This window comes from Rhinichthys klamathensis, unplaced genomic scaffold, assembly GCF_029890125.1.
Source record: "Rhinichthys klamathensis goyatoka isolate OS25496 unplaced genomic scaffold, OSU_Roscu_1.1 h1tg000046l_1, whole genome shotgun sequence".
Classification (NCBI taxonomy): Eukaryota; Metazoa; Chordata; class Actinopteri; order Cypriniformes; family Leuciscidae; genus Rhinichthys; species Rhinichthys klamathensis.
The window spans coordinates 3,625,538-3,652,556 of NW_026606593.1; the positions used below are offsets into that span (position 1 = coordinate 3,625,538).

The 27,019-nt window shown below is 39.3% G+C and overlaps 1 protein-coding gene across 5 annotated transcripts in view; it reads right to left on the bottom strand.

Annotated features, from left to right (window-relative positions):
• The window catches only part of LOC130082541 (disks large homolog 4), a 204,925-nt gene that overhangs the window by 23,794 nt on the left and 154,112 nt on the right, over positions 1-27,019 (bottom strand). For all 5 annotated transcript variants that reach the window (XM_056247413.1, XM_056247415.1, XM_056247412.1 and 2 more), the window contains 9 exons: positions 25,522-25,575; positions 25,067-25,117; positions 22,592-22,716; positions 12,338-12,507; positions 10,756-10,892; positions 8,303-8,447; positions 7,968-8,106; positions 4,259-4,415; positions 345-447 (listed from right to left, as the gene is read on the bottom strand). In XM_056247413.1, the coding sequence (XP_056103388.1) occupies positions 345-447; positions 4,259-4,415; positions 7,968-8,106; positions 8,303-8,447; positions 10,756-10,892; positions 12,338-12,507; positions 22,592-22,716; positions 25,067-25,117; positions 25,522-25,575 (1,081 nt within the window). The remainder of the gene's footprint in view (positions 1-344; positions 448-4,258; positions 4,416-7,967; positions 8,107-8,302; positions 8,448-10,755; positions 10,893-12,337; positions 12,508-22,591; positions 22,717-25,066; positions 25,118-25,521; positions 25,576-27,019) is intronic.

Sequence of the window (27,019 nt, forward strand, 5' to 3'; positions counted from 1 at the left end):
ACCCAGTGTGTAGGATTGTCAGGTGTGTGTGTGTGTGTGTGTGTGTGTGTGTGTGAGAGTGCGTGCGTGCGTGTGTGTGCGCGCGCGGTGTGTGTGCGCGTGTGTGTGGTTCGGGTAAACCCTAAGTTATGGGGACAAAAACATTTTTGGTCCCCATGAGGAGAACAGCCTATAAATCATATTAAATTATGTTTTTTAAAAATGCAGAATGTTTTCTGTGATGGGTCGGTTTAACTTTAGTGTAAGGGAATAGAATATACAGATCGTACAGTATAAAATCATTATGTCTAAGGAAAGTCCCCATAAAACATGGAAACCCAATGTGTGTGTGTGTGTGTTCTGACCTTCTGGCCTGTATTGAGCGATGATGGTTACAGTCTGTCCAGCATTCTTCAAGGCAGCTGCTGCTTGTTCATGTGTAGCTACCCGGAGATCCACTCCATTCACCTGAGAAACACACATCATTATATTACACATCATATCATTATATTACACATCATATCATTATATTACACATCTCACAGCCTGAACACATTACTGCTGCTAAACCAACACACCAGCGGAAGTGCTACACTGTTATCAATACTGCTGCATTAAGAAAGCAAATGAAATATTAACAATAACTTTTCTTTATACTGTGAATATTAGGCTCTTACCAAATTTAATTTCGATATATTTGCATTTGCATTTTCAGATACTTTGTATGCTGGCATGAACTAATCCAAACAGCTTTATAATAATAATAATATCATGACAATCAGCATATTTAGCAATATAATAAAAATTTACAATATGGGAGTCTAAAATGACTTCCATAAATACACACTACTGTAGGAAAGCTTGGAACGATAAGATTTTAAATGTTTTTGAAAGAAGACTCTTCTGCTGCATTTCTTTGATAAAAAAATACTGTAAAAATGGTAATATTGTTAAACATTATTAATGAAACATTATTAATTTAAAGAATTTCCAATTTGAAAATATTTTTTAATTTCTGAACTTTAAATGGGATATTAATATTATGATGATAAACATACTCCGCATTATAATAACTATGTACAATATTGATGTATAGGATTAATTTTTTTTGCAAAGAGCATTTGTTACACTATGCACTTCGTCTTTGATTGTCAGGTGTATATTTATGATACATGGGCAAAGATGAACAAAGATTCAGAATGTACGTATAGTTAATAATTAAACATTGATCTGCCATCATGGCTAGCATTAGCTGCAGTTTTCAGGCACATCATGGCTAGCATTAGCTGCAGTTTTCAGGCACATCATGGCTAGCATTAGCTGCAGTTGTCAGGCACATCATGGCTAGCATTAGCTGCAGCACATCATGGCTAGCATTAGCTGCAGGTGTCAGGCACATCATGGCTAGCATTAGCTGCAGTTGTCAAGCACATCATGGCTAGCATTAGCTGCAGTTTTCAGGCACATCATGGCTAGCATTAGCTGCAGTTGTCAGGCACATCATGGCTAGCATTAGCTGCAGTTGTCAAGCACATCATGGTTAGCATTAGCTGCAGTTGTCAGGCACATCATGGCTAGCATTAGCTGCAGTTGTCAAGCACATCATGGCTAGCATTAGCTGCAGTTGTCAAGCACATCATGGCTAGCATTAGCTGCAGTTGTCAAGCACATCATGGCTAGCATTCGCTGCAGTTGTCAAGCACATCATGGCTAGCATTAGCTGCAGTTGTCAGGCACATCATGGCTAGCATTAGCTGCAGTTGTCAAGCACATCATGGCTAGCATTAGCTGCAGTTGTCAGGCACATCATGGCTAGCATTGGCACATCATGGCTAGCATTAGCTGTAGTTGTCAGGCACATCATGGCTAGCATTAGCACATCATGGCTAGCATTAGCTGCAGTTGTCAGGCACATCATGGCTAGCATTAGCTGCAGCACATCATGGCTAGCATTAGCTGCAGGTGTCAGGCACATCATGGCTAGCATTAGCTGCAGTTGTCAAGCACATCATGGCTAGCATTAGCTGCAGTTTTCAGGCACATCATGGCTAGCATTAGCTGCAGTTGTCAGGCACATCATGGCTAGCATTAGCTGCAGTTGTCAAGCACATCATGGTTAGCATTAGCTGCAGTTTTCAGGCACATCATGGCTAGCATTAGCTGCAGTTGTCAAGCACATCATGGCTAGCATTAGCTGCAGTTGTCAAGCACATCATGGCTAGCATTAGCTGCAGTTGTCAAGCACATCATGGCTAGCATTCGCTGCAGTTGTCAAGCACATCATGGCTAGCATTAGCTGCAGTTGTCAGGCACATCATGGCTAGCATTAGCTGCAGTTGTCAAGCACATCATGGCTAGCATTAGCTGCAGTTGTCAGGCACATCATGGCTAGCATTGGCACATCATGGCTAGCATTAGCTGTAGTTGTCAGGCACATCATGGCTAGCATTAGCACATCATGGCTAGCATTAGCTGCAGTTGTCAAGCACATCATGGCTAGCATTAGCTGCAGTTGTCAAGCGCATCATGGCTAGCATTAGCTGCAGTTGTCAGGCACATCATGGCTAGCATTAGCACATCATGGCTAGCATTAGCTGCAGTTGTCAAGCACATCATGGCTAGCATTAGCTGCAGTTGTCAGGCACATCATGGCTAGCATTAGCACATCATGGCTAGCATTAGCTGCAGTTGTCAGGCACATCATGGCTAGCATTAGCTGCAGTTGTCAAGCACATCATGGCTAGCATTAGCTGCAGGTGTCAAGCACATCATGGCTAGCATTAGCAGCAGTTGTCAGGCACATCATGACTAGCATTAGCACATCATGGCTAGCATTAGCTGCAGTTGTCAGGCACATCATGGCTAGCATTAGCTGCAGTTGTCAAGCACATCATGACTAGCATTATCTGCAGGTGTCAAGCACATCATGGCTAGCATTAGCTGCAGTTGTCAAGCACATCATGGCTAGCATTAGCTGCAGTTGTCAGGCACATCATGGCTAGCATTAGCTGCAGCACATCATGGCTAGCATTAGCTGCAGGTGTCAGGCACATCATGGCTAGCATTAGCTGCAGTTGTCAAGCACATCATGGCTAGCATTAGCTGCAGTTGTCAGGCACATCATGGCTAGCATTAGCTGCAGCACATCATGGCTAGCATAAGCTGCAGGTGTCAGGCACATCATGGCTAGCATTAGCTGCAGCACATCATGGCTAGCATTAGCTGCAGGTGTCAGGCACATCATGGCTAGCATTAGCTGCAGGTGTCAGGCACATCATGGCTAGCATTAGCTGCAGGTGTCAGGCACATCATGGCTAGCATTAGCTGCAGGTGTCAGGCACATCATGGCTAGCATTAGCTGCAGGTGTCAGGCACATCATGGCTAGCATTAGCTGCAGTTGTCAAGCACATCATGGCTAGCATTAGCTGCAGTTGTCAGGCACATCATGGCTAGCATTAGCTGCAGCACATCATGGCTAGCATTAGCTGCAGGTGTCAGGCACATCATGGCTAGCATTAGCTGCAGCACATCATTGCTAGCATTAGCTGCAGGTGTCAGGCACATCATGGCTAGCATTAGCTGCAGGTGTCAGGCACATCATGGCTAGCATTAGCTGCAGGTGTCAGGCACATCATGGCTAGCATTAGCTGCAGTTTTCAGGCACATCATGGCTAGCATTAGCTGCAGGTGTCAGGCACATCATGGCTAGCATTAGCTGCAGGTGTCAGGCACATCATGGCTAGCATTAGCTGCAGGTGTCAGGCACATCATGGCACATCATGGCTAGCATTAGCTGCAGGTGTCAGGCACATCATGGCTAGCATTAGCTGCAGGTGTCAGGCACATCATGGCTAGCATTAGCTGCAGGTGTCAGGCACATCATGGCTAGCATTAGCTGCAGGTGTCAGGCACATCATGGCTAGCATTAGCTGCAGGTGTCAAGCACATCATGGCTAGCATTAGCTGCAGGTGTCAAGCACATCATGGCTAGCATTAGCTGCAGGTGTCAAGCACATCATGGCTAGCATTAGCTGCAGGTGTCAAGCACATCATGGCTAGCATTAGCTGCAGGTGTCAAGCACATCATGGCTAGCATTAGCTGCAGGTGTCAGGCACATCATGGTATTTTCTGTACTGTAATTCTACATTCAAAACATTTGACTGCAGCTGCTGTTGGAATCCCCAAAATGCAAAAGCATGAGATGATGTTGTTGATACATGAGTACGTGTGTGTGTGTGTGTGTGTGTGTGTGTGTGTGTGTGTTTGCATGTTCTCACACTCAAGATTTGATCTCCCTTGCGCAGTTCTCCGCTCAGGTCCGCAGGGCCTCCTGCCAGGATGAAAGAGATGAATATTCCCTCACCATCCTCTCCTCCAACAATATTAAACCCCAAACCCGTCGATCCTCTGTGGATCACAACACGCCTCGGGTCCCTAAGACACACGACAGAAGGGAAAGATATTACAAAGGAATTCCAGGATAATGGTAATAATCTTTGCCAGTAAAACACACATTACTTCACATATGATTTATCCTGTGCTGTCAGCCAGATATGGTACGTGAATCAATTTATTGATGCATTTATGCAAACAAGCATAACAGTTATTTATATAAATAATTATTTTTACACTATTGTTGATTTAGATACACAGCTGGCTTAGTCAAGTTTCAAAGCAGCTTTACTGAAAGTCACACTGTTATGTCTGTCACTTCTTCTGTAAATGCTTTTTCGGATATTATCTTTCATGTAGTGTGTAATATCGCTGTTTGTGAATGTAAAAGGTCTGCAAAGTTGCAAAGATCAAAGTTCAGATAAATGGAGTTAGTGTCTCCTAAAGGAAATAATTGATTCTGAACCGCCTGAAACGATTCGTCAATAATTCCTACATAACACATTTGCATTGTACATTTCACCTCCAAAATGAAATTAGGAACCTTTAAAATAGCCTAATAGGGGCACTTTAATGTCTTATATGTTACACTGAGCCATTTTAGGGCTGGGTTATATGACAATATATGATGATGATGATGATATAAATGATTAACCAGTTGAGATTTAGCTCGATTTAATTGATTATTTTCGGAAAAATTATGCAGATACATCTGTGCCACTTTGACATCTGGGCAAGACTGGCTGAAAATATTCACTACCGAGAGCAACGGAGAAAACGAATTTAGTGGGTTTTTATTGAGAAATATAAAAACCTAAATGTATGTTTTGGTATATGGCCAAAATTTCAGATCAGATTACTATATAATGAAATGTGCTGTATCATTAAAAAAAATGACTCCTTTTGTGGTATAAGATTTTGGTCATATCGTCCAGCTATAATTATCTTTATCTGGGAGCTGCGAGTAAGTTATTCCATGATCCTTTAGTCCTTTAGTCTGGCACTGAGCAAGCCCGAGGCGAGAGTGGCAGGGAATGAAATTAGATACGATACTTTTTCAGCTCTAATTATGAAGAGAAGCTGTGAAATTCTGCAGAATGGATTTAATGAAGGTATAATGCGTCAGACAGAGCTGATACTACACTCTTATTGTTAGTTTAAAGCGTTATCAAATTGATAAAAAAAAAATTACACATTTTGTGAGTGACAGGTGCTCCATCTGTGGCTGCAGATGAGCACATTATTTAGGAATGTTACAGAAACCCATAAATCATCTATTTAGGCTTTTGTTGTCCATTTTCTATGAAAAAGTCAGTCCTAGCTGCAAAGATATATATATATATATTAGTGCTGTCAAATGATTAAAATATTTAAATCGCGATTAATCGCACATTTTTATCTATCCTAAATGTCTCTTGATTTCTTTTTGTCCCATTCTTTTTTCTCATTTTAATGCTCTTATCAACATGGAAAAGTGGATCGGCTTGCTTTGTGCAAATGTTTTTTATTGAAAACAACATTGGCATATACTGTGTTCAATTTCACACTAACATTCTCACTTGGAGCAAATAATCTCTCAATGTAACAGTCCATCAATAAAAGGGTGAAAGAAATACTGACAAGGTCCTGATATTGACGAGGGGGCGGAGGATTCGCATCAGCTGTGTGTGTGTGTGTGTGTGTGTGTGTGTGTGCTTGGCCATCATCAAGTGGTATTTCTGACTAGACGTGCTGCGATGATGATAGCTCAGTTCACGTAAACTTTCCAAAAGTAAACTTTCGATTCAGAATCTTATTGGCATCCATTTCGGCGTCTCGCGCTCGTCATCCACTCATAACGTAACGTTAACCAACTATTTGGCCGACTCACAAGCCCAAACAAGTGTGTGCGTCGTGCCTGTTGTTTTGTTGCCGGTCTAGCTAGATCCGCTTGCGCTTTGGTCGACGAAGAACGTCCTCGCGCGGCGCAAGCCATTGAAATGAATAGGTTTCATTTCTTTTGCGTCCTGTTGCAAAAGCATGTGAAAAAAAACGACAAAGTTTGCTAGGCCAAAAAGGCCGTTAATCGCGCGATAAAAAAATTTACGCCGTTAAAATGGGTTTGCGTTAACGCCGTTAATAACGCGTTTAACTGACAGCCCTAATATATATATATATACTAGGGTTGTAACGGTACACGTATTCGTATCGAACCGTTCGGTACGAGGCTTTCGGTTCGGTTTTCGGTACGCATTTTCAAACCGAACGATTCGTTTGACCATTTTTCCTGCCGACCAAAATTTCGTTATTTCAAATGTAGGCGTGGCAAGCGCGCTCATAATGTAAGAGACGCTGGCGTGACCACAACATTGCCCAACATCAAATGGCAAATGTAATGTAAGCGGAATGAAACCACTCGTTATTGTGTGTTTGACGGACCGTTTATCAGTTTGGACCAATGCAGCGTGAGCCGATCTTAATCATCAGCACTGTTACTACACAGCCAAATCCAGTAAAGAAAGCATTTGAATTCACCACTGAAGTAATAACATCGCTGCGAGATCTAGTGAGAAGCATTCACATTTCTCCGTTATTAACGGATCAAACAGCGCTGACGTGGAAACCAGGAGAAACATTGTGCCGTGAATGAACTATCCAGTGTCCACAGATCAGCAACATTCATCATGGATTTACTGTAGTAGCACTACTAACTGTAACCATGGAAGTTTGGCAGGAATAGTCGGCTATAATGCTTTCAAGTAACATTAAGTCGGTTTTATTTTGACATTATGAATACAATTGCTGCCCTCAAATGTTAATCTGAACTAAAATAAACCTTTGTTTATAACTACTACAATATTACATTTCATTTTGTCCAAGGAGCTGTTCTGTTTTATAAGCTCCTAAGAAAAGTCAAGTATAGCTCCATCATTGCTCAAAGTAAAAAAATATCATACTTTATGATGTTAGTTTAAATAAAAATATAATGAAAAAAATTAAATCAAGGAAATTTCTCTGGCATTTCTTTCTTTTTTCTGTACCGAACCGTGACACAAGTGTATCGTATCGAACCGAACCGTGAGTTTTGTGAACCGTTACACCCCTAATATATACATATATTTATATTTGTGGATCTCATTTGAAGGATTAAGTTTTGATCATAAAGGGCCTTGTGCTTCAGAATTAACATGTTAAGTGAATAATACAATGAACCCTTTGGGATCAAAGCCATCCATTAATGTCACTAAATCGTCACCAGTTTAACAATGTAGCATCCAGCTTAACCTTCACATTTCTAAACTTTGGGGTATTTATTTGGTCTTAACTTGGAGAAACCAAACAGGAAGAGTTTACTGAGTTTTGTTAATAAATTCAAAACACTAAATCTATAAAGTTCAAAAGACAGTTTGGCAATACAATTCCTGCTTCTGTTTGCATCATAACTGCAAAATGAGTTGATTTTTAATCTCTACTGCCAATTTTATTTTATTTTTTATCCACCCAAGGTGATGAATAAAACTCATAAAAAAACAATAATAAAATAGTTAAAAAAAAATTATTGTAATGTGCAAGAACTGCTGAGTCATTAGCTTGCAGTTTTCCAGACAGCATTACCTGGGTAAGTCGTCATCTCCCATTAAGCCATGCAGCACAGGAGAAAAGCGGCTCGGTGAGGTGGGAGTGAGGGCTTGTGGGTAATCCGAGGCCAGGAAGTTCGGATGTCCAAGGTCCGCGTCCATATGCGGAGAGTACGCTGAGGGGTAAACACACAAAAATCACCATGTTGCCACAAAGGAGTGAGTTAAAGCTGGATTTACTAATGTTTACCATTCAATCTTGAAAAGATCATTTATTTAAAAAAAATGAGATATCCTCAAGCACAACTGTTTATTTTGCGGTGTTAAATCTGTAAAATAGTCAGCATTTCTGTGTTGCCTGTGTGTACTCACTGCTAGTGAGGTCTGGTGGGTTGTAGTTGTTGGTAAGGTACAGGTTATTTGGCTTTGCCACTCTGAGGTAGACGACCTCTGCTGTGTTCTTCAGCGCACCCACCGCATCCTCATGCATCACGTCCTCCAAACACACATTATTCACCTGCAGTTGACATTAGATGCAGAGACTGACGTTATGGAGCAAGTGTCCTTTGTGAAAAAGAAGTGCTCTTAAATGTTTCAAAGTGAACACTACAGATAGATTAACTGACTGCTTTTCTCATTTACTGTATTCCAATAAGCACAACCTGCCTGTAGTTCCACTTGTGACCAGCAAGTGGCAGCATTGAAGAGCCAGTGATTATGTGATGCACATTTACACATAGCCGGGTATTTAGAGAAATGAATATTTCCCCCCCTCCGTTTTCAATAATAACATCGTGCACACAACATCGTTTTCAAAAAAGTTGTCATTTACATCAACCCGCATAAATACGCCGTCAAGCGCCATCATAACTATGCCAAACTGGGCGCTCACGTGACGTTAAGCATTTTCTGGCGCATATGTGACGTTTGAGAACCTAAAACCCTGTTTCTCCCAGTTGACACGACAACACATCACCGGTGTTATCAGAAATCTCCACTTTGGCCAGAGTTTTTAGAAATAATCGTTTTCTGTGATAAAAACTGGGTTTTCGTGTAAATGAGAGGCCAAACCGCAGGGAAATATCTGCGTCTTCCCTTCGTGTAAACGGGGCATAAATCAATTACTCCAGTCTACCTTAAAGGGTTAGTTCACCCAAAAATTAAAATTATGTCATTAATGACTCGCCCTCATGTCGTCCCAAGCCCGTAAGACCTCCGTTCATCTTCAGAACACAGTTTAAGATATTTTAGATTTAGTCCGAGAGCTTTCTGTCCCTCCATTGAAAATGAATGTACGGTATACTGTCCTTGTCCAGAAAGGAAATAAAGACATCATCAAAGTAGTCCATGTGACATCAGTGGGTTAGTTAGAATGTGTTGAAGCATCGAAAATACATTTTGGTCCAAAAATAACAAAAACTACGACTTTATTCAGCATTGTATTGTCTTCCGGTTCTGTTGTGGATCCGCGTTCAGTGCCGCCGCTGACGTAAGACGCTGCTGACGTGTGTCTGGTGTGTGTGTGTGTGTGTATTCTGGTTCTGTTGTGGATCCGCGTTCAGTGCCGCGGCTGACGTAAGACGCTGCTGACGTGTGTCTGGTGTGTGTGTGTGTGTGTGTGTGTGTGTATTCTGGTTCTGTTGTGGATCCGCGTTCAGTGCCGCCGCTGACGTAAGACGCTGCTGACGTGTGTCTGGTGTGTGTGTGTGTGTGTGTGTGTGTGTGTGTATTCTGGTTCTGTTGTGGATCCGCGTTCAGTGCCGCCGCTGACGTAAGACGCTGCTGACGTGTGTCTGGTGTGTGTGTGTGTGTGTGTGTGTGTGTGTGTGTATTCTGGTTCTGTTGTGGATCCGCGTTCAGTGCCGCTGCTGACGTAAGACGCTGCTGACGTGTGTCTGGTGTGTGTGTCTGGTGTGTGTGTGTATTCTGGTTCTGTTGTGGATCCGCGTTCAGTGACGCCGCTGGCGTAAGACGCTGCTGACGTGTGTCTGGTGTGTGTGTGTGTGTGTGACGTAAGACGCTGCTGACGTGTGTCTGGTGCGCCCGAGCTTCGTTTACAGTCTGAGGGAGACGCACGCTGGAAACAAAACAATCTTCGCAAACATGTCTAAGGATTTCCACACAGAGGAAGACTTGCATTTTTTTGCCCAGCCATATTTATTTGAACCCGAATACACGGACGCACCAGACACACGTCAGCAGCGTCTTACGTCAGCGGCGGCACTGAACGCGGATCCACAACAGAACCAGAATACACACACACACACACACACACACACACACACACACACACACACCAGACACACGTCAGCAGCGTCTTACGTCAGCGGCGGCACTGAACGCGGATCCACAACAGAACCAGAATACACACACACACACACACACACACACACACACACACACCAGACACACGTCAGCAGCGTCTTACGTCAGCGGCGGCACTGAACGCGGATCCACAACAGAACCGGAAGACAATACAATGCTGAATAAAGTCCTAGTTTTTGCTATTTTTGGACCAAAATGTATTTTCGATGCTTCAAAACATTCTAACTAACCCACTGATGTCACATGGACTACTTTGATGATGTCTTTATTCCCTTTCTGGACAAGGACAGTATACCGTACATACATTTCCAATGGAGGGACAGAAAGCTCTCGGACTAAATCTAAAATATCTTAAACTGTGTTCTGAAGATGAACGGAGGTCTTACGGGCTTGGAACGACATGAGGGCGAGTCATTAATGACATAATTTTCATTTTTGGGTGAACTAACCCTTTAACACATGTGTATTAGTCCTCATCAATGATGCATGTGTCGTCTTACCGCCAGTATCTTATCACCGATCTGTAGTCGTCCGTCCTTATGAGCCGCCCCTCCCTCGATGATCTTTGTGACATAAATGCTGTTGTCACCGGGGATGTGCTGGTTACCGACACCACCCGCTATACTAAAGCCTAGCCCTGAGAGAGAAATGCAACGTGCAAGAAAACTTTCAATTCATTTGTTAAAAAGATGCACTTGGACACTTTTTTTGACAGTTGCAGAACAACTTAATAATGGGTGATAATATTCTAAAATCGTAAATATTCTTTGTATTGCTAGCGCTTCTTGTGTTATTGCCTCCTTAAGATGAGTCGCTCTGTTGTATTCCTCATTTTCAAGTTGCTTTGGATAAAAGCGTCTGCTAAATGAATAAATGTACATTATAAATAGATCCATAAATAGAGTATCTGGTAAAGAAAACTTTAGCTTTTGTGTGATGCTGCATCCACCCCAGCACAACATCAAACCAAAGATACAGTAACACAATCGTGTGGTACTAGCCTGGGAAAACCCAGACAACTGCCGGCAAATTTAGATTTGCTCTGAAAGTTAGTCTGGCAAAGAGCTCATTCAAGCCCATTTCCAATCCGTCGAAATCGAGGCACCAATCAGAAACGTTGGGGCGGGCTTTACACGATGACGACAGCGCTGGGATTTTGAAGCAGATTTTGTAGCCTACATTACAAAGATGGATGCCGCCGTCGAACATCACTCGTTCCAATCAGCTATCGCGTCTGTTTTAAGCCATTTGAACGTTTCCTTTTTGTTAAAAACCGAGCAAAGAACAACACTCGGAGATGTTTCTCCGCCGCTCTGCGTACGTCATCTCCTTCACCGCTCTGATTGGGTTTAGGTCTATCCGCGACGTCCGTTGGTGACGCCCCTCTGGAAATGATTTGTCTATGACGCTTTGCCAGACCATAACTCAGTTACAACTGAGAATGGTCTGGTTTTAACCAGGCAAGTGTGGTACATCTTTAGTACCGTAAAACTTCAAATAATAGCCGAGCCCCAAATAGAAGCCTGTCTCTTTTACACGCCTGGTGTGGCTGCAGGTTTGGGTAAATAAAGGCCGGTCTGTTTTTTAGTTTCGCTCGGGTTGTATTTAATCCTCTAAAACCGCCAGATCGCCCGCTTTTTGGCGGCCGCCAAAGCACATTTTTGTCCCTCCAAAGCCTTTTTTTGATCGGTGAGTGATGTAGAATGACTGCTGCGCTTGACAGGGCGCGCGAGCTGAGAGAGAGAGAGAGCCCCGGCCGCGCGCGCGCACTCTCCCGTCTTCAAACAACACGAGCGCTGTCTTGCTCTCTCTCCCTCGCGCATATTAATCAAAATCAATTGACGCGACACGATAGTAAAAGCTCGGAAGACCGCAGTTTCACGTGGAGCATTTGGAGATTTTTAGAGATTAGAGACAGGCCTATACACTCAATGAACAACATCTCAACAAAATTATAAAGGCCTGTCTCATATAGACCCCTGTCTCAAATACACGCCGGTGCAGTTCGACGATTTGGGTAAATAAAAGCCCGGGCTACTATTTGAAGTTTTACGGTACTCAAATACGTTTTATTGTCCATACCTTTTGGCCCTTTGATGAGCTTGAGTTCGGTGACTTTCTCAGCGATGGGTTTCCTGCGTAATACATAGAGTCTGACGATAGCGCCCGCCTCTTTGAGGGCCTCCACTGCCTGACTGTGGGTCACCTCCCGAACATCAACGTCATTCACAAACAGAATACTGTCATTTACTCTGAGAGAGAGAGAGAGAGAGAGAGAGAGAGAGAGAGAGAGAGAGAGAGAGAGAGAGAGAGAGAGAGAGAGAGAGAGAGAGAGAGAGAGAGAGAGAGAGAGAGAGAGAGAGAGAGAGAGAGAGAGAGAGAGAGAGAGAGAGAGAGAGAGAGAGAGAGAGAGAGAGAAATGGGTAGAGGTAAGGAAAATAAATTATTAAGGCAGTTCTCCCATCAGAACTCACACGTGTCAGAAGCTGCTAGAGCTCAGCTATAAATTAACCTTTGAACTGACAGCTGTCAAAAAAGTCACAAAACTTCATTCTTTTCTCCATAGGGACATTGATATTTGCAGATGTCTTATAAACCTTTAAAGACAGCCCTGGTTTTGCGCTCCGAGGTTGTTAATCAATGGGATTTGCTTCTGTTTAAGCTGTCAGCTGCATTTTTTTCTTATTTTTAAAAGAAATCATGTATGACAGCCCTTTTTTATTGTGAAAAATTACATTGAGTTCAAAGTTCAAGTTCAAAGTTTTATTGCCATTTGCACAGGTACGTTACAGTACAGCTACATTGGAATTCTTGTGCGTTTCTCAGAGTCAGGTTTTAGATTTAAAAAGAATACATATATACATATACACAAACACACACACATACACATCTTAAGGTAGAGCAAAGAGCAACAAAACATATTTTAAAAAAAATGCAAAAACTGTATATAAATAACCTTTCCTAAATAGATACACATTATAATAAATAGTAATAATATTGCACGTACAAAAGAAATACTCTGAATAGAATTAAATACTCTTACACTAATCATTACAATGTTTAAAAACATGGAATGAGGTACTTTTTGCCCTCCTTAATGTCCTGTGCCACTAGCCTAACAGTGGCCGGAAAGAAGCTGTTAAACAGACGGGCCTTGTGGGTACTAATGCTCACAGGCCTGCGGTGTCTCAGGTTATAGCCCGAGTCCACCCATTTAAACAAAGGATACTATTACCCATAGGGTTGCCAACTGTCCCGAATTAGCCGGGACATTCTGTATTTTGGGCCTGATTTATTTGTCCCGTACGGGACCTCCCTTGTCCCGATTAAATAAGACTGCTACGCTGATCTGACCACTGAGCGATGCAACAGAAACACGACACCGGTCATCATCCAATCACAGCCCACACTCACGCCCATCAGACCATACCAATAACAAACTCTACATTGAGAATGAATTATTCTTTTGGGACAAATCATTGCGAACAGAATCCTCTGCTGTCTGGTCGCTCCCGGTTCGATCCGGACTCGCGCTAACGGCAAATCCCTGTCACTGTCCGGCCGGGTTTTGATTTCGGCAAATCAGTTTTGGCGAATTCAAACAACGTGATTATTGTTCAAAAGTCCAACATCCGGCCACGCAAGAAAACATGAAATCTTCCTGAGGGAATAATATGCTGACGTGATTTACTACCCAAGAAACATTTCTGATTATTATTAATGTTTAAAAAAAAAAAAAAGTCAGGATTCTTTGATGAATAGAAGGTTGAAAGTAGATTTATCCAAAATAAAAAAGGATTTTGTAACATTATTAATGTCTTTATTGTCACTTTTGATTACTTTAATGCGTCCTTGCTGAATAAAAGTAGCCTATTTCTTTCATTTCTTTCAAATGTAGTGTATAATGTTACAAAAGCTTTCTATTTTAGATAAATGCTATTATTTTGAACTATGGTTTGTGTGACCTTAAAATTCGTTTTAGAATTGTACATGAATAGGTAAAGCAAAACAAATGTGTTTATGTCTGAGAACCCTTTAAACACACACAAACCTGAAATGACAGTGTGATAGGCTACAGTACAAATATTTTCTTTACATTTTCCTGTAAAGAACCACGATTGTCCTGCATTTTTCTTTTCTGAAGTTGGCAACCCTAATTACCCATGATGCTGTAGAGAAAATTCCACCAATCAGAGAATCACTGCGAGCAACAACAGCCCAAAAATACTTGCAAAAAAGCTGCCATGATTATATATATATTTCTTGCAACAAACTAAAAATATATACTTTTTATAGATATAATCAACAACTCAAAATATCAAATGTATAATTTTATATTTCTCCATATATTTTAATTCTTGTTTTTTAATGTTGTGATTCACCTCGTAGATGTTTGGTTTGGTTCATGGCTTATAAAGCTTTTAACAAAGACATTTTTAAAACTCCCAATGGAGAAAAACTGTGTGGGCACTAACGCACTCCATTATTTTTACTATTATAAAATTAAAAATTACGTTTATTAATTTTTTTCTTTCCATTTAGACATGATCTGGCAACTCCGGCATACAGAACAACCTCCAGGATCTTATGTGCAAATTATATTATGTTTAAATTGACCGTGTAGAGAGATTTTATTCCTTACAGAAGACACAACCGTCCGGCAAATACACACAGTGTTTACACAGACTTACTAAAGCCGCACTCTGAGGCAATAGAAATGTATTTACACAGAAAAAAATTGTCTGAAATTTGGCCATTTTGAGATTATGGACATCAGGCAAGAGCCATGTCCGTTGGCTGACTGTCAGAAGCGTTCACTTTCTCCTTGATTCAGCTCCAGAATCATATAACAGACTTCTCAACGTATAAACAAGTTCTGTTTTCAACTGGTTTCAGAATATTTTGTCTTTCTGCCGAAAACTGAAAACTTTTTCAGAGGCTGAAACTCTGGCAGTTTAAACGTTTAATGGAATAAGTGTATTTTGATATTTCTTTTATTTTTGCCAAGCTGTGCCAAGTTTTGCATTATCTTAGGCCGCATTTACACTGCAGGTCTTGATGCCCAGTTCCGATTTGTTGAATATATCAATTTTTTGGACGACCAGTTTACATCTTTTAAAAGTGACCCATATCCGATATCTGCATTTACACTATACACTTGGCGAAACAACCCAAGGTAGACGAACTGATCTGGAAAAGCTAAGGCAGAAAAGGAAGTAAAAACGGAGCGATTAGCAATGGAAACAGACGAAATGATAATACATGATATCATCTTTAAAGGTCAGCCAAACACTGGGTTAAGCATTCGTCCTCCATTGAGCCATTGAAAAGAGTCATGTGATCACGGTTGGTGTCCATCATTCACTGCACAAAACAATTGAAAATGTTATCTTGAAAGTGCAATCTATTAAATGCAATGTACAAATCATTGATATCAATATCATTAACCATATAAAGCCTATTGTATCATATTTATTATATAAAAAAAGATCTAAAACTGATCAACACGATAAAAACTTTGCTGAAAAACCTGTTGTACACAATCTGGTACATGCCTTCTGTCGTTTGATATTTCATACTTTATTTAGATTTACCTTTTTAGCAAGCAAAAGCCTATTAGTATAATGTATAGACATTTACTGGACTGAGGAAACTTAGGTTTGCTTTAATTATCCATAAATCTTTTTTTTTTTAAATCATGTAAAACAAAATGAGTATCAAGTATGATACATCAGAGGTTTATTTGTTAATCTCTCAATCATTGTATTGCATGTTGGCCATATAAATATCAGCATCTGCAACAAATTACATATTGTTGATCAGTTTGGGCTTTCTTTTCCTTCGAGTATGAGCTTCATATTCTCACTATATGAGCCAAAAAAACTCACGCATCAAACGTGACAAAAGCAAACAAACTTTAAAAAATATATTTTGTATAAAGGTTCAATAAACTGGAATCATGTTTATGGCATTACCGGTGACTAAAGGACAGTAGACTGCTATTTTTTCAAGCAGAGCATTTTTTTTCACAGAGCTCAACACCATCTGACAAAAGACATTTCACTGAAACGGACAACTCGACAAAACACGACAGATATTCCTTAGCTTTCAGAAGTGCAAATGCAGCACTAGCTGTGCTGTCACCCAGAAACATGAAGAGAGAGAGAGAGGGAATACGTGCCGTCGGGATGACTGACTGTCAATAGACCTTTCTGGCCCATAAATATTCATAATTAAGCACACTCATTAATACTGACCACCAAGTAAGATAGTAGAAAAACAGTCTGACAAGGTCACGGCATCTCGAAGAAACAATGCTGAATGCAAATGCAACTTCAATTTAGGTTAGATCGGTTCAATATGCAAATAGGCTTTTAAAAGGGAGAAGAAAATGCTTTTTGTTGATGACAAAAGCTGTATGTATAATCAAATGCTGTGGTATTTTGACCCAAATTCATCTGAATCTAGTCCAATTAAACAGACACTGACAGAGACCTTACAAACTACACTAGTGACCAAGAGCACCACATATTATAAACCACATATTACTTTGCATCACCTCTTGCTACTCAATCGTATTCCCAGCATGTATATTACTTTTAGTCTGTTAACGCACTGTATAAATATCATGTTAAATTTGCGGTAAAAGTTTGGATGGCATATTGATTCTTCCTGTATATTTTACAACTTGTAATCATGCATTTCATTAACTGATTTAATGTTAAATTCCAAAGTAGACTTTATACCTTAAAATGTACTGATAACCAATATAATAATACAGGCGGTACAGTAGAAAGCCACATGATGAATCAGAGTGGCCTATCCATAAAATATGACCAATAGTCAAAGATCGCCGGTGAACGTGACCATATACACAAAGACAGAACACCATCAGGATACAATAATGCAATGAACTTTAACTAAATAACAGAATATGGAACACAAAACAATGTAGATTACTGATAACAAAAATAATCAAATTAAAAAACGATTTAAAGAAAATCTTCATGCAGGGACTTCTGTTAATGTACTGTTTTCCCCCATTAATTATATGGTAATTCATTATTTATACTTGCAATTGTTTTTATTTTAGAGCAAAAATTACTTATAATGTGAGTTTTAAAGTTAAAGAAACCCATTTTCACTGTTCACCATTTTCATTTGATAAAGTTAATCAATTAACATGTTTTTACTATAGCATTTTTAAGCATTAAGCATTTTAACATATTAGTTTCCGTTTTCTGTGAAACACAAAAGGAAATATGAGGCAGAATGTTTATGTCACTATATTTTGTTTAAAAATGTAAAGTAATATGTTACTTTATTAGTTACTTGAAAAAAATAATCTGATTACTTGCGTTACGTGTACTGTTACTCAAACCCTGTTAGTCAATATATCATTCATGTAATTATTCGATTATAATTTAAATAACGTTTAAATAATTAATTTGCCTGTACTATGCAAATACTTGAATGCTTCATGAGAATGAAGATACGCAAAGTATCTTTACAAACCTTTAACTGAAAAATAGAGAGTGTTCTCATTCAACTGTAAAATTACACAGTGGGGAAAAAAAATGTTCCTGTCTTTCCAAACTACAGTCCGTTTGCTCCCAGCACATCAGCAATGAACCCGCCGGTCCGCCGAGAACAGCATTAAACAGCTGACAGTCCATCAGGTTTGACAGTGTGTGTTTGCCTCAAGCTGTGTGGTTCATAGTTCTCTCATCATGAACTAACCAACCAGCTACAAACCCGTATGACTGTAATGAACAGACCAAAACCTTGGGAGTCTTCACCTCCACTGAGCTGTTAACCCATCATTCACACTGCTCTGCTAATCGCATCGCTGAAATCATCCGACTGAGGGTGAGGAAATAATGACCGGATTTTCATTTTTAGGGTGAACTTTAAGAAAGTGCTACATCTATAGAGTTACTACTCTCAAACTGCTATTTCTGTCTATCTCTTCTCTTTCTCTCTTCTGTGCTTTTTCAGTCTGCTTAATTTCTCCTGCAGTGTGTGAGTGAATTTGTGTGCAAATGCATGTGTGTATGTGTGTGTGTGTGTGTGTGTGGATGTGCTGCCATGCTCTGGGGTAAAACTGCATTTGTTAGCAGGAACCCCAGCTGGTCCCATTAACAATGCATCACAAGTACATCCACAGAGATATTTAACTGCGAGTATATTAATATGAATGTGAGCATGTCCATATACACATATAGTGACCATAAAACTACTAAGTCACATGTAAAATATGGATGTCATTGTGTTAGATAAGAAAATATTAAACTAAATGCTATTTTATATATATATATATGAAGAGTTTGGTTCCAAAACGCAATAAATCCATTTAGATTAATTTGAGTAAAAATGTGTTTTCTTTACCAAGAAAGTAAAAAGATGAAAACCACTATTTTCTGTTTCAAACTTTCACATTGCATTTGTAGGTCATAATAAAAAAAAAAAATTAAATCCAGGTTTTGATTTTCAAAGATTTATTATAAAAACGGATTATTTTTTTCCCCAAAATGCAATAAATCCATGTTTTTTTAAAAAAATCAAAATGCAATTAATCCATTGAATCAATATAAAAGTTTTTTTTTTTCATATTGAAACTGTTGAAAATAGACAACAACGTAAGTTTAATAGTATAATATTTTTATTAAGAACTGTAAAGAAGATTGAAAACATTTTTCCTCCTCCCGAGTGCCTCATCTTCTTAATCTCCTCACGTAAATGATTCGATTTCGATGCCTTAGGTTTCTCACCCGCCGCAGAAACAACCACAGGTTCATCAATGCCGTCAAAATTATTCATTTTTTGTTTGTTTGTTGATCGAAAAGTACAAAATAGATAAGAAAAACTAAAGCCGGGTGTATTTAAGACGCTGCCGTTACTGTTTACATTGCGTGGAATGGTGCGTTGTGATTGGTTGAGAGTGGAATGGTGCGTTGTGATTGGTTGAGAGCGGACATATCGCATTCTGCAGAGAAGGGAGACTGGCGTTTGTCGCGGTTTGGAAAGAAAGGGAGAAAACATGACAGAATAACACGGCGGATATCGCATTTTACTTAAAATTAAACATTGACTTTTCAATACCAACCAGATACAATACTGATTTTTGCAGTAACTAATTTTTTTTTAAAATGGCGTTTATCGCGTTTTGGAACCAAACTCTTCATATATAGATACAGTATCTCACAAGTGAGTACATCACTCACATTTCAGCAAACATTTTAGTATATCTTCTCAAGGGACAATACTATAGAAATGAAACTTGGATATATTTTAGAGTAGTCAATGTGCGGCTTGTATAGCAGTGTATATTTACTGTCCTCTGAAAATAACTCAACATGCAGCCATTATTGTCAAAGTAGCTGGCAACGAAAGGGAGTACACCCTAAGTGAACATGTCAAAACAGTGTCCAAAGAGTCCATATTTTGTGTGAGCACCATTGTCATCTAGCACTGCTTTAATCCTCCTGGGCATGGAGTTCACCAGAGATGCACAGGTTGTTGCTGGGATCCTCTTCCACTCCTCCATACTGACATCATGGAGCTGATGGATGTTAGACACATGGCGCTTCTCCACCTTCCGCTCGAGGACGCCCCACAGCTGCTTAATAGGGTTCAGGTCTGGAGACATACTTGGCCATCACCTTCAGCTTCCTCAGCAAGGCAGTCGTCATCTTGGCGGTGTGTTTGGGGCCGTCATCATGCCGTTCAGCCCAGTTTCTGAAGGGAGGGCATCATGTTCTGCTTCAGAATCCATGTTTCCCTCAAAGAAGCGCAGCTCCCCAGTACCAGTGCACTCGTGCAGCACTCATGCCACCACCACCATGCTCGACTGTAGGCAAGACACAATGCTCTTGGTACTCCTCACCAGGTCATCGCCACACAAGCTGGACACCATCTGAGCCAAACAAGTTCATCTTAGTCTAGGGCTGCAACTAACGATTATTTTGATAATCGATTAATCGGACGATTATTTTTTCGATTAATCGATTAATCGGATAAAAAATTAAATTAGATGTTTTGTTTATTATGACTAAATAAAACCCGGTTACACTTTATTTTAAGATGTCCTTGTTACAGTGTAATTATATATTTAAGTACAGAGTAATATTAAGTAACTACATGTACTTACTATAGGAATAGGGAGGGATTAGGTTGAGGGTTAGTTGCATGTAATTATGCATAATTTACTGTTATTACTACAGTAAGTACATGTAACATATGTAACAAGGACACCGTAAAATAAAGTGTTACCTAAAACCCTAAATTAGGATATTTATGTGTAAAAGTGTACTTTAAAAAGTGCAAAAGCCACACATTGAGTTCTACAAATATCAATATTTGCATTGTTTTTAATGATAATTGCTGATGGCAAGTTGACAACCATGATTCATGTAAAAAAAAAAAAAAAACATTTATATCCAACATATTGTTTTAACACAATTTTTGTCAAAACAAATTTACAGACATGTTGTTCAGATGTAAAGATATATACTAAAAACATCTAAAATATATAATTCATTTAATTTTTATTTTAAATTAATTGAATTATAAGGATAATTTGTAAAAAATAAATATAGAAAGACTGAAAACAAGCGTGTGAACATAGAGCCGCAGTAGATCGCGTTTGAAAAACAATTAAAACTTAATAGTAGACAAATGCTATAAAAAGAGAGCGGAATGGAGGTACGCCACAAGCTAACAGGCTTGATTAAAAAGACAGGAAAAATTATGCATTAGTGCACAAACATTCGCTGAAAACCACTGAGTGCAGTGACTAAAAAACAATAATTTACTGCTGGTGTTATTAACTGCCTTTATATTTAGTGCTTCGCTTTGTAAAGACCGTTTTAATTTAATATTTCTGCGGTAGCGCTATTTTAATCCATCACTTATGTTGCGAGCGAACTGATTGCGCAACCTGATGCTCGAGACGCAAAATGCAGACATCCCAAGTCTCCCGGAAGTTCTGGGAGTCACCCGCATATTGATAGCGGCTCCCTGATGCTCGCAAATTAGTTCAAACTCCCGGGATTTGAGCGCGCAAGCAAGAGCGCGCATGCGAGACAGAAGAGACTGTGCTCCAAAACGTGTAGCGCGAGCGCGCGGCAAAGCAACGGAGGGAGAGAGACCTTGCGTGTGTGTGCGTGTGTGCCTCATGAAGCGCGTGTAAGACAGAGAGCATCCTGATTGGCCTGTTTCAACCAATCACCAGTAAACACTCCCCGTGACGTAAGCAGACCAACTAATCGATAATGACATTCGTTGACAACGATTTTCATAATCGATTATTATCGATTAGTTGTTGCAGCCCTATCTTAGTCTCATCAGGCCACAGGACAAGGCTCCAGTAATTCATGCTCTTGGACAGGTTGCTTTCAGCAAACTGTTTGCAGGCTTTCTTGTGAGCCAGCTTCAGAAGAGGCTTCCTTTTGGGACGACGGCCATGCAAACCGACTTGTTGCAGTGTGTGGCGTATGGTCTGAGCACTGACAAGCTGACCTTCCGCGACCTCTAAAGCAATGCTGGTACGATCATGCTGTTTTTTCAAGCCAGCTTCTGCACCTGACGCACAGCATGAAGACTCGACTTCTTAGATTGATCCTTGCGAGGCCTTACGAGTGGAACCCGTCTTGGAAAACCTCTGTATGACCCAGGCCATTGTACTTTAACTTTGTTTCAGAGCCTAGGTCAACTTTGTGGAGAGCAACAATTCTAATGATCAAATCCTTAGAGAGTTCTTTGCCATGAGGTGCCATGTTGAACATCCAGTGGTCAGTCTGAGAGAACTGTACTCAAAGCACAAATTTTAACTGCTCTAATACAAGATACACTCATTTGTATGGTCCTGTCAAGCAGACAAAAACATGAACATGATGAATAGGACATGTGGCTTTGCATGGTTAAACAGTGTACAGCTGTTTTCACTTAGGGTGTACTCACTGTTGTTGCCAGCTACTTTGACAATAATGGCTGCATGTTGAGTTATTCTCAGAGGACAGTAAATATATACTGCTATACAAGCCGCACATTGACTACTCTAAAATATATCCAAGTTTCATTTCTACAGTATTGTCCCTTGAGAAGATATACTAAAATGTTTGCTGAAATATGAGGGGTGTACTCACTTTCGTGAGATACTGTATAAACGAGACAAATTCAAATTCTGCTGTAAATCAGCTATAAAAAGAAATTGATTAATCACTCAATGTTACCTATTGCAATGTCATTCACATTCATGTGTAAATGTGATTTAAGCATATAAAACCTTTTCGGGGCCACTGTGTATGTAAACTACGTCCAGTATATGTGTGTTACCTGAGTCTCCCGTCTTGTGCGGCGGCTCCTCCAGGAATGATCTTGGTGATGAAGATGCTGGGATCGTCTCCTACATGAGGATTATCAGTCCCTCCCGCGATACTAAAGCCTAGCCCAGAGTTCCCCTGCACACACACGCGCACACACACACACACACAGACACGCACACACAGACACACACACACACAGACACGCACGCAAAAACACACGCACATAGACACACACACACACACCATACAGGCACACACAGAAACACGCACACACACACACACACACACACACACCACGCAAGCACACACACACACACACAGACGACTGGGTCATTATACAAACTGAGAGACATTTGTGTCGCTCATTTATGTATACACCGAAGCTCTGACAACATATATTTACATTAATTTATTTAGCTTTAGATGTCAAAGGCAATTTATTAACACTGAAACATGTTATTTACTTGATAGAATCTCTTGTGAAAAAGAAGTACACTTTAGAACACGTTTTCAGACACTTAATTGCATGTTAATTGCAATTAAATGAAAATGTATTATGCATATTAAATGCATTTAGCGAACTTTAGAGTGCATCTTTAAAGAACATCTATATGTTTAATTTCATCATTTCTTCTATTGACTTTGAACTATGGTTAAAGTGTACCGACAATCATTTACGGTAAACTAATGTCATTTCTAGTGAAACTCTACTGTATGTCATGCATTTAAATATATTTGTAATTCTTCACATTTGTAATGGTGAAGTTACAGTTTAGAACATTTCAAATATATGAACTTTAAATGTAATATCAAATAACACTACAGTTAGAATTATAATCAAGTTCTTTACATGTGTTAGTCAACACATCAAAATAAGTGTACTTCTATAAAGCAAGGCAACAGATTATTAAAACATAATGAGTAAAACATTTCATTTGAAATCATTGCAAATTGTACTTTTTAAAAGTGTACTTAAGTGTGTTAAGAAAGTGTACTCTCTTAAAGTAGCCTTTTATTTCATTAATATTATATTATCTGCAAGTGCAGTTCTTTTTTAATATTCTTTTAAAGTTTGAAGTGCACATTTAGTCCAGTCATTTTATGAAAAAAGGTTGAACAAATTGCAACAGAAGCAAACTCAACTGATGTTGTATCCTCAATATGTCCCGAGTAAGGAAAAAAAAAGCCCCGAAGAATCCCATTAGGGGAAAGTTTCGAAAAAGACCCAAATATATCCCATTCATACGCCTATTCATTCTTTTTCTCACGTGAAAAGGGAAAACATTTTAACCTTTAGATATCATCATGAAAATCACTGAGTTGATTACTTACATCAAGACAAACAATAAATGTATTGCAAGTTTTTTTTAATTGTTTGTTAACATGGACAAACGGTGCATAATATAATTACGTATTAGCTCATTTGCATAATTACCCGAACGGATCTAAACATTGGGTATATAGCAGGTGAAAATGTTTTTTTGAATCTTGTTGACATAACAGTAAAAGACTTAATATTAAGGTCTGAATGGAACCCATTTAGGCTACCCATGAACATTAATACAGGAAGAAGTACTTTAGAAACCAGCCTTTATTAATTATTATGGCAGAGATGGGATGGGCATTGAGTGCATTGTGTACGTAATTAGATTTTTTGATCCAGACTTTTTATTTCAGCTACCTTTTGTCTTCTGCATTCTCCTTACCCATGTCTCCTGTTCCTCCCTCAGACTCATCCCCCAGAAACAGCCCCACTGACCCAGCCCCAAACCCCATCTCGGCCATAATAATTAATAAAGGCTGGTTTCTAAAGTACTTCTTCCTGCTTTAATGTTCATGGGTAGCCTAAATGGGTTCCATTCAGACCTTAATATTAAATAGTTTACTGTTATATGTCAACAAAATTCTACAAGACATTTTCACCTGCTATACCCAATGTTTAGATCTGTTGGGGTATTTATGCAAATTAGCACATATGTACTTAGTTTATGCACCATTTGTCCATGTTAACAAACAATTGCAAAAAACTTGTAATACATTTTTTGTTTGTCTTGATGCAAGTAATCAACTCATGATTTTCATGATGATATCTAAAGGTTAAAAGTTTTACCCTTTTCACGTGAAAAAAAGAATGAATAGGCGTATGAATGGGATATATTTGGGTCTTTTTCTAAACTTTCCCCTAATGGAATACTTCGGGGCTTTTTTTTTTTCTTACTCAGGACATATTGAGGATACAAAATCAGTTGAGTTTGCTTCTGTTGCAATTTACCCCCATTTTGGCTTAAAATGACTGGACTAATTCAATATTCAAAATTCAAAATTCTTTTTCACAAGGAATATTTAAAATCTTACTTACAAACCTTACAAAATAAATACTTCATAATAAAAATATAAAAAATACCATGGCAAAATGGAAAAGTAAGTGTGACCTATGTTAAATAATCAAACTGTAATACAGGACTGTACATGATTGTAAGATTACCCTTTCCAGCGTAATCTCCTCATATTCAATCTCTCCTTCTGCTCCGTTTACCTACAAAAAAGCACACAGTCCTTTAAGACAAGATTAAGACACGTATACAGTAACAGGAATGCAAATATATGTAATATGGCACCAGTCTACTTGAATGGGAAACATTCTCAAAAACTCAAATACATTTCCAATCAGCAATAAAACAGCCATTGTATCATAAATGTTTTCTTCTTTAGCTCAAATCACACTGTATTTCTCAGGCTGGATCAGCTAATGTGCATCATAGAGTTACCTTCTGTTCTATTTCTAGTTTCTATATTGAGTATTTTGGTTATTATTGAGTATTGCTCAGGTGTTGTGGGTGGTTTTTGGGTGTTACAGGTTTCAGGCATCTTTATATATCTGCACAGCAAATTATTTCTAGAGATAAAGACTAAAATATGCATTCTCTGCATAATACTTACATAAGGTGAGCCGTCCAGTGTGTCTGTATTCACCACTACTGGTGGAGAGTTTGCCTGAAGGAGAGAGAGAGAGAGGGAGAGAGAGTTTAGCACAGAGCTCATGGCTATGTTTGGGAATATACTACGGTACTACTTGAACTACTTTTGCAGGATGTAGTAAATACGGTGCACAGTCACGTTATCTGTATGCAAGAGATACCTTGATACTACAGTTCAAACGTTGGGGGTCGGTAAGATCTGTAATTTTTTTTTAAAGAAGTCTCTGCTGCTCACCAAGGCTGCATTTATCTGATCAAAAATACAGCAAAAACTGTACTACTCTGAAATATTATTACAATAAAAATGACTGTTTTCTATGTGAATATATTTTAAAGTGTCATTTATTCCTGTGATCAAAGCTGAATATTCAGCATCATTACTCCAGTCTTCAGTGTCACATGATCCTTCAGAAATCATTATAATCAGTCCTTCCAGAAAAACGCGGAGTTTTTTTTGTGATTGTTGCGGGCAAAAAACCTTGATTACGCGGCCCGTTTTCTTTAAAAATGCGATGGAATATGCGGGATATTTATGCAATTTTTTTGTGGGAACTTGCAAAAACTGCGGTTTGATGAAAAAGAGAAAAAAAAAGTGATTCCCCCAACACCCTGTTCTCACTAGGCTACTACCTTAATGTAAATAGTCCTTTCTTATTACTTCCTATGATAAGCAAGCATACTACATCCAGGCGCGGAGTTTGCGGGGGGGGGCAGGGGGAGCATTGCCCCCCCTGGTGGCTGAAACCCGTTAAAATTTTTTTTTGCATTGTTAAAAAAAATATATATTATAAATATTTTAAATAACACAAAACAACTAAATGGTGGTAGGTAATACACATCTGATTTTATATACTGCTTTAGTAAAAAAAAAACTGCAATGGAAACAGGTTTTGCGCATTTACAGTCAGCTGACTTAGAGAAGACGCGGGGATAATAATAATAATTATCATCATTATTATAGCATTTATTAGGCTACATATGTAGAAGACGCTTATCAAAAAAAGGAACAAAGCGATTCGTCACATATCATTCATAATACAGGGCTAAGATGATCACAAATGGCTAAACAAGATTTTGACGCATATCCAAGTGTGTGTGCGGAATGTGGAGCGCGCACTGGATGGCACGGAGGCGCGGGGCGCGGGCGCGAACACTTGCATTTTCCTATCAACAGTGGAAACAACTTAAAATAGGCTAGCCTACTCTATCATTTCTGGTCATACAGAAAATAATAATACATTATTCGCAACTACTTTTATTTGTGTACACTCACAATAACAAGAAAACGTTGTGCTTTTGTAAAATAAAATAAAACAATCAGGCCCGCTTCATGGTCTCCGTGAACTGAAGCGCTATAACTGAAACAAAATAGCCTAAGCTAAAGCTTGAAATGTCCACTTTAAAACGAACAAATTCGAATCGAAAGCTAATACCTTCTGATTATGTAATCCGTATGAGAG